General features: G+C 43.9%; 1 protein-coding gene across 3 annotated transcripts in view; it reads right to left on the reverse strand.

Annotated features, from left to right (window-relative positions):
* smap1 (small ArfGAP 1) overlaps positions 1–17,899 on the reverse strand; it is a 72,350-nt gene that overhangs the window by 27,846 nt on the left and 26,605 nt on the right. The window contains exons 5-6 of one of the 3 annotated variants that reach the window (XM_060073016.1): positions 17,386–17,448; positions 16,221–16,295 (exon numbers count right to left, since the gene is read on the reverse strand). In XM_060073016.1, the coding sequence (XP_059928999.1) occupies positions 16,221–16,295; positions 17,386–17,448 (138 nt within the window). The remainder of the gene's footprint in view (positions 1–16,220; positions 16,296–17,385; positions 17,449–17,899) is intronic. The other 2 variants (XM_060073018.1, XM_060073019.1) reach the window with 2 other exon arrangements.

Below are 17,899 nucleotides of genomic sequence, written 5' to 3' on the forward strand. Positions count from 1 at the left end.
TGAAACATCAGTACAACGATGCCTGTGGAATTGATTGGAGTTGATTCAGCTCACGCACAAGATGGCGTTTGTAGAGATGAAGTGCCAAACCCATCTATGATCTCCAGTGTAGAGATGCTAGGCTGAAGACGATGACCAACTCAGTGTTCTCTATGGAGGCAAAGTCTGTTTGAGTCAGTTTCCCGGATGGTAGGGAATCAAAGAGGAAGCTTGAGGCCAGAATGCTCTCTCCCACTCTCAGTCAGAGCATAGTGCTTCATTATGGAGACACACTGCATTTGATAACACGCATACACAACCACATCCACAACTTCTGGCATTCAGAAAATCACAATTTTATATAAAAGTTATTATACAGCGAGAGCAGATGCATCCATGACCTCATTACCAAATTATTTCTCACTGTGTAACCGTGACACACTCACGAAAACCGTGACTCTTTGTTCTCAACCACAGCCCGTCCGCCCACGTTAGTGTACAGCAAGAGGTCTTCTATTATTAAGGAAAACAACAACAAAGTGCATGCAGCCTATTCCCAGCCAGCATCCTTGGCGAGGCGCTCGGGCCGGTCTGAGCCCAAATTAACTCCACTTTAGTGTTTTCATTTTGGCTCTCTGCGGAACCATTGCAGAAATGGTGTACAGAAGGGGTATTTGCATATCGAGTAGGAAAACAACATGCAAGGTCATTGAAGACGTGTGTTCATGCCAGCGCAGACGGAGACGTGTGGCAGGAGCAACATGGATCTAGAGGATACAGGCGTCGAGCGGGGTCTCCTGTTTGTTTGCCGAGCGTAATTGGATTTCACATCGGGTCGCATGATTTATTTGTTTGTTTTTAATGCCGCTCTCCTGAACCGCGTGAACTTTATATTCCACAAGGCTTCGTACACAAGTATATGTTTTTATGAAATCATAGTATTGTCTCAGGTTTTCGGCCACCTATCCGTGCCAATATGTTGTTTGGTAAACTCGTCCCGGGTGGACATGTCTTTAAATGTTGTTGTCTGTATAGTCTTACAGACAACAAACTGAGGTTCTGCAAAAACGATGACATCCTGAATAGAACTGGGTAAAAGAATCGATTTAATCGATTTCATAAAAGTTTTGCAACATTGATTCATAGGGCATGAGATCGTTTATTTTTTACACACACACACACACACACACACACACACACACACACACACACACACACACACACACACACACACACACACACACACACACACACACACACACACACACACACACACACACACACACACACTCTATATATTTTAGTTTTGTTACCATTATTATTATTTTTGCACTTTAATAAACAATGCCTTAATGCAATTTGTAGTGATGGAATGTTGTAGTTCAAGTACACTTTCACTTTCAATTCCTTTCTAAATTCATAATTGCACTTATGAGACCTGAGACAGTTCTGCAGCTCAAGTTTAAACTGTCCAATTTACAAGTTTGCACTTAAAAATAAAGTACACTTGTATTTTGTAACACAGTTATTAGTTAAGAGCAGATTGAATTGAATCATGATTAATCGATTCAGAACCTTATGAATCGAAATCTAATCGCTTTAGGAAATTAGCCAATAATCCTGACCACGATTTAAAGAGGTAAATTGTTGTTTCACAAATTGTGCATGTATTAAAAACCAACAAACAATGGCCCATACCAGTGTGTTTACGTTTGGCTAGTACCCGAGAGATAAATTACACTTTTTTCAAATCAACAAATCGCTCCTTGAACATTACAACGCCATGTTGTGTTGTTGTTGTATTCGCCGCTAACAGAGAAAACCCATCAATTCCCACGCGCCTAATGCTTTTCTGTGGTTGTTAGACCGTGTCCTCAGACTCCTCACCTAAATGGGTATTTGATGAGGAAAAAACGTGGTCTAAGTGGAAGGTGTGTGTGTCTTTGCCAGAAGATTTCCCCTAGTGGTGTGCGTGTGTGAGTGCATGCATCGACGAAATGTGAACATACGTTGGAACACAGGTGTCTCTATGTGCTCGAGTGCAGATTTGCTCGCATGCAAAACATCCCATTAAGTGCAAATGTGTTGGTGTGGCAAAGATTAATTAGACATGCTGCAGGAGGAATCGGAGACCGTAACGTATTTAGCTCTTAAGAGACATGTCCACACTGTCTTCGTTCCCCCAAACGTTGAACCATTGTGTGCATGTCCCAACAGTTCCTACCGCCCTACTCCCATCAACCGCACTTCTGGACAGACTAAAGAGTACCCCTGCCCCCCTTCTCCCCCACCCCTTCTCTCTCTACATCCCTTCAGAGCCACGGATCCTAATTAACGGCCAACCAAACCTCTCCAGTAATAACTTTTGCCGTTAGAAAAAAAGCAAGCCGGATTATGGTTTCACATCAGTTCCGTCTATATGAAATGTAATGTGTGTCTCCCCGGTTAGGCTACATTGGAGCTCTTTTGAGCTGGGGGGAAATTGGAAAAATATACTAGAAAATCCACACAGAGGAAGCAGACAGCAGGCAGAAATGGGCCGACACAGGAGAACAAATCCAAGCAGAGGCAGAAAGTAGGGGAAACGGCGGAGTTGGGGTTGTTTCGGGGAGCCACCATCGATCCAACGCTACTAAAGGAAGAGGGCAGTCTTAATGATGTCCACTCTGGCCCGACGCGCTAATCCGCTCAAAGACAAAGAGCTAAGATCAAAAAACATTTTTACATAATTAACCTCATATTCATAACTAATGGGGAGGTCTCATGGATTTGACCAAGCTTTTGTTGCCACGCCATCAGCCAGGTAGAGGAGGAAGGAATGGGACGAGCGACCATTTCTCACCCCCCACGACATATACAGTTTACAGCAGGTAGACAGCTTATCTTTCTCATGATGCATGTCGCCAACCCGCCGGTTGTCAAGCATCTATTTTTCATAACAGGCATATCGGCGTCGCAGCAGAGCATTGGCTGCACCATCATTGCAGAGGTGTGCGTGCGTGTGTTTGTGTGCGCGTTTTCCTGAGAAAACAGGATTAGCAGAATCCTTCCCTGCAGCAGGGCTGATCCAGCGCATTGATTGGTCTCCCCAGGTGTAATGATTCTCTGACTGCCAGACCAAAAGCCTGCTACATGAAATGTGTGTCTTGGTGTGTGTTTAATGATGTATTATGTATATATATATATATGTACATGAGTGTGCATTGGTGTCTATGTGCGTGTGTGTTAGGTGAGCTAGGTGAGTCCTATTAGTCCCGGGATGGCACTCCTCAGGGTGCCCTTCACACAATCTGCACAGAATAACACCAATCGACCGGATATACAGCTTGACTGTGTGCGTTTGTGTGTGCGCGTGCGTGCGCGCGCATGCGTGTAATCCAATCTAGGAAACATCCGGGAGCCCAACTCGGTCCAGATGTACACACTCCTGCAAAATCCCTAATGAAAACACACACATTGCTCTCGAGCACAAGGGGGTTGCCCGTCGACAGATCGACAGGGATGGAGGTTAAGGGAGACCGTGATAACAGAGCAGTGGAAGAAAGACATGGGGGGAAGGTGAGAGAGGAACAGAGATACATAATCGGAAGGGAGGGAGAGAAAGATGGAGGGGGAATACGAAGGGGGAGATCTGGAGGGGGGATCCACTGATGGAGGTTCCGGGAGAAAGTGGGAACGGCAGCGGAAGAAAGACTTGGGGAGGAGAGAGTGAGAGCGAGAGAGAGGCGGAGCGAAGTAATTTGCGAGGAAGAAATGCACCTGTGTGCCACTGTGCAATGATGTGTTCCACTGCTGGCCGTCGAAAGTCAAGTACACTCTCTTCTCTCCTCCTGCTGGAGTCTAGTCTCATCTGTCCTCTCCTTTTAAACTAGTGTCCTCTGTCGTTTGACAGTAGTGTCCTCTACTCTTTATTTACACTAGTGTCCTCTGTCCTCTCATTTTACAATAGTGTCCTCCGTCTTTATACTAGTGTCCTCTCTCTTTACACTAGTGTCCTGTGTCCTCTAATTTTACAATAGTGTCCTCAGTCTTTATACTAGTGTCCTCTCTCTTTACATTAGTGTCCTGTGTCCTCTCATTTTACAATAGTGTCCTCCGTCTTTATACTAGTGTCCTCAGTCTTTATACTAGTGTCCTGTGTCCTCTCTTTTTACAATAGTGTCTCCTCTCTATTTACACTGGTGCCCTCCGTCCTCTCTTTTTACAATAGTGTCCTCTGTCTTTATACTACTGTCCTCTTTTTACACTGGTTTCTCCTCTCTATTTAAACTAGTGTCCTCCCCTCTCTCTTGACACTAGTTTCTTCTGTCCTCTTTTGACACTAGTGTCCTCTGTCCTCTTTTTACACTAGTGTCCTCGGTCCTCTCCTCTATACCCTATTGCCCTCTGTCCTCTCTCTATACAGTCGTGTCCTCAGTCTGTCTCCCCCATATCCTAGTGTCCTCTCCTTTTCACACTAATTTCCTGTCTCCTCTGTTTGTTCACTGTCCTCACTCTGTTTTTACACCCGAGTCCTCTCCTCTCTACCCAAGTGTCCTCTCTCCTCTCATCCATATCCTAGTGTCCTCTCTCCTCTCTACCCTAATGTCTCCTCTCTTCATTACCCTAGTGTCTCCTCTCTTCTCTTTCCTAATATCTCCTCTCCTATCTTCCCTACCCTAGTGTCTCCCCTATTCTCTTCTCTACCCTGGTACCGTCCCTCCCCCCCACTCTACCCTAATATCTCCTCTCTCCTCTACCCTAATATCTCCTCTCTCCTCTACCCTAATATCTCCTCTCTTCTCTATCCCAAGTGTCTCCTCTCCTCAACTCTCTAACCTAATGTCTCCCCTCCTCACTTCTCTACCCTAGTGCCTCCTCTCCTCACCTCTCTACCCTAATGTCTCCCCTCCTCTACCCTAGTTTCTCCTCTCTTACCCGGTGTCCTACCTCCTCTCCTCTATACGACTCCTCTCCTCTCTACCCTAGTGTCTTATCTCCTTTCCTTTTACACTCCGTCCTCGGAAGTGAGGGAGAGATGGATGGAGGGGGAATATGAAGGGGGAGATCTGCGGAAATGATGGACTGATGGAGGTTGAGGGAGAAAGGAATTTGAAAGGAATGAATGCACCCATGTGCCACTGTGCTGCTTTCACACCAAAAAGAACCAAGAGCCAGTTCCGGGCTGGTGCTAGGGCCAGTTCCAAACAGGTTCCAGCCTTATCCCACTTAATAAGAACCAGTTGGTTTCACACCGGCCAGAGCCAGCCATGGAGCCGGCGTGAGCAACGTCATGACGTCACTGCAAACGTCTCCGCTAGTGAGCTTGGACAGAAGCATACGGCCGACATCTTTCTCTATTCTGGGTGGAAATAGTAACATATTTACGCCATTAAATGCGTTTATGGAAACATTTTTAGCGAGAAATGTGCATTTTACTTTCATAATGTTCGCTCTGTGAATGTGAAGGATGTTTGGTTTGATAGTTATGACGAAGAGGGAACGCTCCGTTCACTTGCATGGACATGGACTCATCTAGCTGCGTTGGCGCGTTGACGCGTTGAAGGTTGAACCACCACACAATGATCAAGCGCCAGGTTAGGCGCGCAGAAGAACCCTCGCATCAGTTTCAAACACAACAACAACAATTTCGTCTTCGATTCAATCCGTGTATGGTTCGTTCTTTGAATATTCCGATTTAAAACAAAATCAGAAAAAAAAAAAAAGAACCATACACGGATTCACGTCCATTGTTTACTTCAATGGTGTTTATGAAGGTACGGATAACTCCGCCCCCTGCCCCCGGCGTAAAAGCGGTTCTAGTTCTAGCCCAGCTCAAAAGTGGGGCCAGAGTTGAACCGGTTTTTAGGGGCCGGAGCCGGTTCTTTGGCGGTGTGAAACCAAAACACTGGCCCTAGCTCCGAACTGGCCCGGAACCGGCTCAGATTTTGCGGCGGTGTGAAAGGGGCATGTGTGGTGATGCGTTCCACTGCTTGCAGTCGGGTCAGCTAAACTCTCTCCTCTCACATATTATCACTTTTTTATACACTATTGTCCTCCGTCTTTCCACTAGTCCTCTCCTCTTTTATACACAAATTTCCTCTCTCCTCTTTTAGCCTTTTGTTCTCTTGTTTTAAACTAGTTTCCTCTATTTTAACACGTTTCCCTGACCACACTCTTTTGACACTAGGGCTCCCTATTTTTTTTTACCGTAATGTCCTCTCTCCTCTCCTTTTATACTAGCGCTCTCTCCTACTTATTTACCTCGGTGTCCTATCTCTTCTCTTTTTACACCATTTCTTCTCTTTTTACACTGCCCTCAGTCCTCTTTTTACACCGTCCTTGGTGAGTCGCATTTACACGTCCTCCTTTTAAACAAGTAGCCTCTCTTTTTACACTATGGCCTATATTTTTAAACACTGTCCTCTCTCCTCTTTTTACACCGTCCTTGGTGAGTCGCATTTACACGTCAAACTGAGTTTGTGTGAAGCTCACAAAATGAACTCACGCAGTAACACACACACACACACACACACACCTGATTCCAGCTTTCATCCCAGCTAGAGCTTAATTGGTGGCTACAGGCGCAAGAGAGAATGAAAGAGAAGTTTGAGAAGGTCGACAGGAAACGGAGTTGAGTACCAAGCCCCTAAATGGTACCCTGGCATGCATATAGATGTCCCACACCAACAAAAAGTGCAGTACACCAGAAGTAGGGACTGAAACAGAGCGAGAGCAAGAGAGAAAATGAGCAAAACTGAGACAAAGTAGGAGCTCCTTAAAAGGGAAAGTGAATAAATTCTTTTTTCTTTTTTAAGCAAGAAAATCAGCGGTTTCAGGTGGCATTCACACTTTGATTCAAAATATATAAACTCGAAGATGGAGAGGAGGGAAGTGTAATAAGAGCAGTATTGTTTATGAAATGCGCAACACCCTGGCATTATACTATAGGTGTTCGCAAAGCCGAACCGTCTCTTGACAATCCACTGCTGCCCAGATTGAGCTATGCAGATGTGGTGACATCTGCATGTACCCACACATCGTTAATTTAAATACTATAACAGTTTGACACACACATCCACATCCAATCACACCCCACTGCCGGTGTGCATTATAGTGACATCAAAGAGTTTACTAAAAGGCACATCGACACAGCAAAAATAATGCCATTTATGTTTGGAACAGAGTTTTGGCGGAGACAAAAACATAAGATTTCACCCTAGTTTCGTTATCGTTCAGTAACAGTTAAAAAATGGCATAGATTACCATGTTGACAATCATACGACGCATATTACCACTGGGTTTGGGTTCACTAACTTTAAACGTGGTAATATCTCTTATACGTCAGAGAGAGGGTCAAGCTTTTAGGACACTAGTATAACACCATGGTTTGACATGTTTGTAGATCTGTGGAGCTCTGGGTGGCAAGCAGTTGATTTTGATGTCCATATCCGAGAGAGGGTTAAGCTTCTCGGACATTTATAGTATAACGTCATTGTGGGAGTGTGGGTGGATGATAGCTGGATAAAGCAGCCTCCCCTGGCGGAGTCTGATTGGACTCTGGGACTGGGTGAGGCTGCACATCGAGTAATCAGTGTGCACACGTTAAACCAGCCATCACCACACACACTCTGGAGATCTCCGGCATGGCAGTGGAGCACCCTTGCCATGTTCAGTATCAAACATTTGCAATAAACTTAATTTTTAACACCACCAGCCTGTGTCCCCGGTCTGGAGGACCAATCAGAAGTGGAGGGCGGCGGCCGCCTACGTGGCGTGTAGTAGCATGGACGTTTGCTACAGTCATGGGGTTTGACGCATTTCATACACAACATCGCACATTAGACTGTTCATACAAAACGACGGTACCGAAAGAGTATCCTAGGCCTCTGAATTCTAATTCTCCTAGTGTTTGAATTACAGCTGAAACAGGGGTTCACTTACTCTACGATTCAACTGTGCATGCGTGCATGCTCGTGACCGTCTGTGTATGCATTTCTGCCAGTATTTAGCTCGTCCAAACACAGGGTTTATTGTCATTCTCTGCACCATCACGTGCACACGTGCCGTCTGTGTGTGAGATATGCACTTGTTGGGCTGTTTGCTTCATGGAGGGTTGGTTTGTCATTACATAATTGATAGGGTTGGCGATGGGAATGGCAAGCAGCCATACCCATCGCCAAAAGGATAACATTTGAACCAATTTGGAGAAAGGTCACTTTCTCAGCTGGAGCTCGATCCATACTCGTGGAGTAGGACACACCTCTCGACTCAGGAAAGTGGCCCATTATCGAAAGGAGGCCATAAAATCACAAGTTGGAGCACAGTTTTGTCGCTGCAATTGATCAAATTTTCTATTCTGGGGACCTCTATCCTGGTCTTATTACCCTCGACGGTGTTTGACCGCGTGTCCTCAGAAGGGCCGTAAAGCTTGGCCGGTGGCCAGAACTCGGCTGTATAAACCAGCAGTCGCTGCTGAGCTCAGGTGAGGGTCAGGGATGAGGCCGTGCCCTTGTGTCAAAGTTTCGGTGACCCTCTTCCAAAGTGGTGTGGTGCGAATTGCCGTAGATATCTCAGGCCAGGCATCCTGGAGAGTGTGTGACAATCATTTTATTGTAACTCAACACCCTGCTAGGTGTTTGCAGGAGGAATACGGATAGGATAACAATCAAGGAAGTCTGCCGAATGTCTTCCCCCCCGGGGTTGAGGGTATGCTTTGTTGTTTTAAGCCCCAAACATTTCACAGGCTCAGAAATGGGCCTGTGGAGCATTTGCAGCTGTAGCGGTGATAAATGTCTGTACACATTTACCAAAAGCTGAAGATAGGACAACCTCATGCAACCAAAGACACCCTTGCAGCAGACGGGGTGAAACGCAAAAATATTGAACGCACACAAACAAACCACAATTTGAACTCACTAAGCTAGTAAAGTAAATGCATTAATAAGTAAATAACAAAATTCTCATTAAACATTAAAGTCACAGTGTGTAAGATTGCCCCCCTCTACAGTAGGGTGGGAGACATTCAAAAACAGTGCTCTGTCCACTCTCACTGGCTTTGCAACTGTGTGAACTAGTGTAGCTCAGCTGGGATCAGCATTTTGTATTTGAGACAAACATCAGTTATGGGAAGTGATTTTGTTGATAACAATATTGAAACCACGATAGATTAGCATTGACTGAAGCTTAAAATGACCTGGACATATCTGCAAACTCTCACTTGACATGCTACGAGTATAATAATTAATTGCTAATATTTAAATACCACTTGACAGAACATGACTTATATTACTTAACATCAAGCTCCTGAGCAAACATGGCTGCGGTTATTGTAATTTTCAATCTGAATGGATCCTCCAAACAACCCTTCACAACATCCCATAATGGCATACATTTTTCCTGAATCTGCATGCGACAAACTCCATTTCCAGACAAGTTGCTCCATTCTTCCATGACCTATACAGAATCTTAATTGCTCCTTTATCTCTTGACTTTTCCAGGAATGCAAAACAAGATCAGAATGTCAGATATTTTCTAGTTCTCTTTGGAAGAATTGTCAACGATATTCGCTGTTCTCGTAGTGAACATCTTATTATGTTCATATTTGGCAAGGCACAAGAGGAAATGTTGACGTATAAACTGCGGACATAGCCTTCTTTCTGTAGTTGCCAAATGACAGCTGATAAACCCTGCTAAAAAACAATTCCAACAAATTCTTATATCTTCAAAAAGCCACATGAGAGAGAGAAACATCAAGAGAAAACATTTCAATGAAAATCATTGTCGCATTCAACTTTTTGCCTGGGTATTTAGCGGTTTACAAAATTCAATCCAACCTGATTCCGTATCAAATCACACCAATACAATTTCAAAGTCAAAAGGCAAATGGTTTTGGTTTTGTTGCTGCAATTGGATGTTTTTTTTTAATGGGATACACACAACTATGGCTCCTGAATATTTGCAAACGTCCATCTTGATGGCATACACAATGCGTTCAAGAAACATGATGACCTTAATAATCCACAAGGGGACTTCTCGTGGAACCCAGGTACCTGACAGTGCGTCTGGATGGGTTCACTTATGGCACTAAAATGTAGTTCAATGTTTGGCATGCAATTGAATGGACTGGCACGGGACATAAACAGCACGCAGTGAACGATTTCAGAGGCACTGCTGTGAAGGTAAATTGCTCTAAAGTGCATCTGCTGTAGACACATTTAATATCGAAGGCGTTATCAAAGCAATTGCTTTGCAGTATAACTTGATCTCAATTGACACAATTCAACATGTACCACTGGGTTCAAGAGTAAAGGAAAACTCAGCTCAAATATAAATTGAGCTCTAGAGATTTAATTATGATAACATAGTGTTTGCAAATGTTCAGACATCTGCCAAGCATGTTTGCATGTTAAAAGGCCACCATCACACAACCACCTAGTATAATCCTATATCCAATTACCAATTTGTTTGATAGACTCAGAACTTTGATAATAATATTGTTTTGCCAAATAGTGAATATACAATATTGTTTACCTTATGGGTGAATCATTGCCAAGGGGAGGCTGTTGGCAGTTGGTAGCATATTTACAAAACCACTGCAGGCCACTCAGCTCAGTGGTTATCCTTTGTTTATAAACACTCCCATACAATTATCCCCTTGGGTCCAATATGCATTCTATAGAGGAAACCCATCCCAGAGTTTTAGTGTTGCAGATTAGAGGCACACTAAATCCTTTCATCTTGCTTCATTCAATGGAATTAAATACACCCTGTTGATCAATTATGTATAATATATTACATATAATATACAGCTATGACAGACTTCTAGTTGTATGCATGCATTGTTACACACATACACACATACACACACACAGCCCCCAAGCAGACTGTTTGATAAATGAGGACCTATACTCAAGCCTTCAAATGATTTATGGTGCAGAGCTATGCGACCGGATTCTATATCTAAATACAGCTGGTTGGGGAGACTTTTGTTCTCTGTGGTTTTTATTACCATCCATTACAGAGGCATCACACTTTGGCTTGAAAATGCCTTTGACTCAATCTTTGTCTAGATCTCTCTGACTTGCTTCCAGTCTTACTCAATGTTATCTGCTGTAGGACTGGGAGCTACAATGAGTAATAAGTGCAGAGCTGGAGCGGAGAGGGATTAGAGATGGCAGTCCCTTTGCGATTTGGATTCTGCAAGGTTTTCTTCAGGCATCAATTAATATATCATTTATGAAACGACAAGCTGCTTTTAACACGATTCATACCACATCCTTTGAGTGGTTATGTCAACATGAAAAACACGATGGAAATGACCACCAGCATTAACAATCATTTAGGATTTCTGATACAAATAAAAAAAACCGAAGATGCTTACTACCGATTTAATAACGCATGTTTTGGTAGGAAACTGATAGTTCCTAACAGACAATTTTAAATAGTCAAATGTATCATGCATCAGAATGCCGATGATGCTGCTGCTCCCCTTGCACCCAATCCTATTTCTCTTTAAAGCCAAGTGAATTCAAGGCAGAACTTAATCATCTTCTATTTAAGTTCAGCTTTAACGGAAAATTAAACAAATGCCAGCAGATGTCAGGGCTACGTGATGCCACTCTTTGAGTAGCGCCGTAATACTAGCCTGACAACATATTCAAAGTGAATATAATTATGAATATTGGTCGTTCTAATGTTCAGGCAACTGCATCTTTCCCTTCAGAAGAAAGCCATTCATAATGACCTTAAATGAACTTCTGTTTCGGGTCAAGGAAAAGGAGAAAAATGTCTAGCTACCACTCATTTCCTCTCTATCATTTAAGAGGACTAAAAGGTGCCAGTGTGTCTAGTGCATGGTTGCATTTGTGTGGGTGCGCACAATTGTGTGTATGCGAGAGTGTGTGTGTGTGTATGCGAGAGTGTGTGTGTGTGTATGCGAGAGAGAGTGTGTGTGTGTGTGTGTGTGTGTGTGTGTGTGTGTGTGTGTGTGTGTGTGTGTGTGTGTGTGTGTGTGTGTGTGTGTGTGTGTGTGTGTGTGTGTGTGTGTGTGTGGCTGTAGCAAATTGCTAATGGTAAAAGGTGGCATGTAAAGGATTAAAATTAAAGCGCTCATCTTAAGCAAAGCAAACGGGATGTGTGAGCACATCAGCACTTTCCATTTTTTTCAACTCCAGTAACTGTTCTGTATAACCGTGGAGTCAAGTTTGTAAAGATTTGACAACCAAATTGATTTGCACCTGAATTTTTGAATGCAGAAAAAAAAAAATAGAAAACGGCATTGAACAAGAAATATTCTTCATTCAAACATGGGCCTGTTTTTAGCCCAGCCCATAGCCAAATGGGTAAAGCAGACTTTATGCTTCATGGCGTCAACAAATCCCACATGAAAACGACAATCCTAGAGTCAAAACAATCAGTTTTGTGCACATTCAGATGCGGTTTCGCTGCTGCCTAAATAATAATAATAATAATAGATTCAATTTATATAGCGCTTTTCTCACACTCAAAGTGCTTAATACATTAAAATACGCTTAAAATACCTAAAGCAACGATGTTAGCAGCAGAAGAATCAACGCTATAGCATGATTAACATGACTAGAGTAGTGGTGTATGGACAAGAGACGGACGGAAACGGCAAGCGAGGCGGCAGGAGGGAACGAACGCGAGCGGGGTTTAGAGGGCGGCGTGGAGGAGCGAGACCGACAAGTGAGAGCAACAGAGAGCAAAAGGGAAAAAGTGGCAAGGAGGAGAGGCGGCAGCGAAACATGGCTGTCAGCATGTTTCCTGGCCCACTCCCGGAGATTGAACAGCTTTCAACACATCAGCATACAACCTCTGTACCAGCAGCTATCTCCCACACCCACACGCCTGCACGCCCCCAAACCTCTCCTTGACAGCAGCATTCATCGTCGATGCTGCAGATACGGCGAAGGAAAGAGGACGTGAAGAATCACCGATCTCGAGACCACACGTGTGCATAAATAAAAACACGTGCCCACACGCCAACAGTGTGCGCACATGCCAAACAAGTGTCTGCTCGCTACACACACGCCCGTAGTAAACAAGTGTACACACAGACACTGAACATGTACACAAGCAAATCGGAAATAGGCGTACAGACATGCATCACTTGTACGCACACACAGACACACACAATACTTGTTCGCACATACTGAGCCCTAATTGCTAATGCTCGCTCGCTAATAATGGATTTAATTGTATTAATTTTGCTTGCTGGCAACAATATCTGAGAGTGGATTTGGATGCTTGGAAAGGGCAGTGTGCATATGCGTGTGTCTGTGGGTGTTTTTGAGTGGTCGAGGAGAGGGTCAGGCCCTATCCTGTTCAGAATCAAGAGTGCTTATGAATGAGAGATTTCACTTTCAAACCATTTCAAGCGTTGAATGTGTCATATTTATGTGCATGCAATAGTGTCCTCTGAAACAGTACTGCCATTTCCCTGACCAAGGATTGAGGTCACCATAACCGTTATAACTGAACTAAAAGGATATTTCTTTCATTCAAACCTGCAAATAAAAACATGTTTTATTTGCGTCATCTACATCTCTGCAATGTATCGTTGTGGCTTTTAATTTGTACTTAATCATTTGTTAAAACTACGTTAACTAGACTCTGGCCCTGGCGATTGGCCATGGTGACTGCAGAGCTTCACTCCTAGTTGATAACAGAATACATATTACACATCAATAGCTTTGTATAACCATCCAGTTGCATTTCCATCTGATGGACAGAAATGAGAATGAAATGAAAAGACCAGAGTTTGAATAATAAAACAAAGGCCGCCCAAAAAAGATGCAACGTGTTTAGTTTGTAAGCAGATTATGCTGCCCTCTGTGAAGCAATCAACCAAGCCAATATTTGGACACAACCCCATTCTCTGATAATGAAACATGATTTATTCTATCAGATGTCCCACCACCATTGTTTTTGCTGCTACAGCACTCCCTGGCCCAGCTCTGAATTAGGAGAAGAAAAAGAACACCTCGGAAAGAGCGAATTGATGTCGATGTGTTTTTGGATTTAAAAGCCTCAGATATTTCTACCTGAAGTGCTGGCCACCGGGGCATCTTGCCCATATCTCGAATTTATAGCATAAAAACAACCATAATAGTCCTAATAGATAGCCACAAATACTCAACAACAACCAAAAACACCATTACGTGAACCCTTCAAAATAAATGCACAGCCCTCCTGGGAACTGAAGTAGAAAGTAGTAAATAGTGCTAAGAGCCGTTGCAGGGAGGGAACACGCCACTTTTAGCACAGGGAGCACTACCCGCCTTGCCAAAGGACCTCAAGAGCTTTCCACAAGTCCAATATAATAATGTCATCTGTCACAGTCAACATCACAGTCCTCACTATTCCCAGCAGAATTCAATTTCAATCAGCGACTTCTTCCCAAATAAAAACCCACAAGCCAATGACATGTATCTGTTCATTCCTATGAATATCATTGAGCAGAGTACACACAGGACTTAGCGCAGGGAGCCACCGAGAGACAATGATGAATGATTTCTATTATGGCTGATTACGAACCACCAGGCGGACAGATTTTAACGCGGGTAGAGATAGGACAATCCATGGAAACGTGAGGAGAGAATAATTAAATCACAATAAAAATAGAAAAAGGGTAGCATAAGAGAGGGGCGACCGACGAAAGACAAACAGGCACGCGATGAAGGCGAGGGGAAGCGGAAGCATCGATGTGAGGAAGGAGCCCATCACGGGGACGGAGGGGGGATGATGACAGTGTACACATAGAATAAAGGATGGGGGTGCCGGGAGAGGAATAGTGTATATTTTTAGTTATGAAGGACTGTGGCCCGTTGAGTGTATCAGGGGGATATGCAGCTCTCTCGATGGCAATCATTTTGCCGGTATTTCCACTCCCCACAGAGGTTCTGTGCTCACACCGGGAGAGGAATACACAATTTCCCCAGTGCTCCATGGGATACGGGATTATATTAATATACTAACCGTGACCCACAAAGCTCCCATGATGACTCCTTCTCAAACACTCACAGCCAGCACATAACCTTCACACTGCGCATTCACACAGCAACAGACGCTATGGTAATTCAAGTACACGCTCATTGAAGTACGCACACACACACACACACACACACACACTAACCTGAATATACATTCAAAGCAAAACACACACACACACACCACACACACTAACTTGAATTTACGTTAGAAGCACCACACACACACAATAACCTTAATATACAAATAAAGCAACACACACACACACACACACACAGTAACCCAAATATACATTCAAAGCACCACACACACAGTAACCTGAATAGACATTCAAAGCAACATCAATTCAAATGACATAGGTATCCGTTTATAATAGCCTAGTGATGTGCATTAAAAAAAAAAGCAGTAAAGTTTCCTGTGTGTGTGTGCGTCTCAGTGGTTTGCCGTCTGGTAACCACTCAGGGGACCCCCACACAGGAGGGAACCTTTCTGAAGCTGTCCTCATGCTTCCAACGCCAACCCAATGCCTGGGAAGAGGCACGCTAAATGTCACAGCGCTGTGCTAATACCCGCCATCAATTCTCCTCTTACACCTCCTACTCTGTTCACCACAGAACAGACTCTGCCTCTTCCACAAGCCACAGGATGGGTTGGAGGCGTTTAAAGCCAACTCAAGCCTAAATAGTACACTTATTCTATTCATTTGAAAAAAATATTAAAACCAATTAACAAAAATTCTAAATTATATTCTGTTCCTTTAAAACACAAAACTTGATGTGTCGATAGACAAGTATATTCTAATGTCTGAAATTGCCTTCTCATATGCTGTGTTATATAAACAAACACACACAAAAGGTTGATGCTAATAAGGATTATTCTGTCCCAGCCAGATGGTATCAATGAGGTGTACTTGATTACATTAACATTCTCTATAAAAAGCCTCGGCTCTTTGGTCTGACGAATCAGCGTTTGTGTTGACACCGTGGTTGGATCCATCACTCTGTAACACTACAGCTGATTACAAATAAATACATTGAGGAAAAATGCAGATCGGTCTCAGTAGGAAGTATATAGGCAAATTATGCCTTATAAATGATGAGAGCCCACAGCGATACTCGAGATTATGATCATAATTAAACAAACTATTTGAATTGACTGAATTTGCACTTGATAAACGCTGAAGAAAAGCAGTAGGAAGACGGTGGTGTGTTTCTCACAACAAGTCCGGGACCAGACTCTGCTGTTTGTACCTTTGAGCCGTTGGGCCTTTCGGCTCTATCACAGTCCTTATCCCGCCTCTTCTCCTCCCTCCTCTTCTGCTCCCTCTATTGAGCCCACACACACACACACACACACACACACACACACACACACACACACACACACACACACACACACACACACACACACACACACACACACACACACACACACACACACACACACACACGTTTTGATAACAATGGTTAGCCAAGGTATCTGATAAACACAAGTGTTCAGTGACACACAAACAAACACACCAGACCATCAGCTCCAAACCCCAAACCAACGTGTCTGAATAAACAAGTGTACGTCTGCTTGTTCTTTGTCTTTGCTATTAGCCGTCCTGTCACCAGTGTAACAGCGCGCACACCCACACACAAACACACACACACTCACAGTGACATAATGGATGGCTGATACGCTGTACGAGGCTATGAGTAAATGTGTTTGGAAGGGAGAACAACAAGACGTGTGTACGGATTATTACCGAGTAGCGGTGTTAACGCGAGTCAATTCATACAGCATAAGAGCCCGCGCTGCACGTGCTGTATCGGTGCAGGCTTTAGCTAATGACTGCTGTCAACGCTGAAGGAAGGAAGAAAAATCCCCAGCATGGAAGCTAATGCCCACAAGGTAGTGATTATGGTAAATAAAAGGACTCCTTTTGTGTCAACACTTCAAAAACACTGCAATTTTCTCCGGGACAGAATGTGCACTGAATACCGTGCTGCCTGCACCGGAACCCATTGAACTTGGGGAACTTTGATAACGGGCATTGGTTTGAGGTGGTATTAGACGAATGAAAGGGGAAAAAAATAAACACCAAGCACATAACCATCGGTCCGCCAATGACTAGATATATTCATGTTTTTCTGTCCGGTGGATACAGTAATCTGCAATTAGTTGTCAATGGACTTTTAAATTACAGATTCAGCTGGGTCAGGTGGCACACACACACACACACACACACACACACACTATTGAACTGGGAACTGTACCCCGCTAATGACCCTGAATTAAGAACAAATTCAGACTACAGATGCCCTTTGGTGGCGAGGCTACACCAGACCACGGCCTGACCGGGCAGGTGGCGGCGGCAGCCTGGCTGTTCATGGGCTGCTGAGAACGCTGGCAAGAGGGCAGCACACTCACCTCCTGTCTGTTCTTGTCAGTGCTCTGAGAGACGGTGGTGGGAGGTGACACCTCTGATGACTTCTGCGAGGAGAGGGAGAGAAATGGGAAAACTATTTTTATACATAGAGGCCTATACATGTATATGAATACATTTTCAAAGGGGATAACAAAGTACCAAGGAACCAGCAGCGAGAGAGAGAATTGACAGTACCCAAAGGGGTACAGGACACAAAATACCAAATTAGTACAATAGTAACAAATGATGCCAAATGCCAAGCAATAGTTAGATTCTGAACAAAAGGGAAGAGGGAAGAGAGTTCACAGTGAACAACGCTGGAGAAAAAGGATGGGAGCTTACGAAAAAAAAGCAAAGAAACACTCATAGATAGAGTGAGTAGGCTCGTGCCAGAGAGAGCGAACATAGCATTACTTCAAGTGGGGAAAAAAATGCAATCACCTCTATGCTTCAGAATTACAGCGGCATTAATGCCAGCAGGTTACACTGTGGCGTCCGCTGAATGGAGTCAGGGTG

This window comes from Gadus macrocephalus, chromosome 15 (genome assembly GCF_031168955.1).
Source record: "Gadus macrocephalus chromosome 15, ASM3116895v1".
NCBI lineage: Eukaryota > Metazoa > Chordata > Actinopteri > Gadiformes > Gadidae > Gadus > Gadus macrocephalus.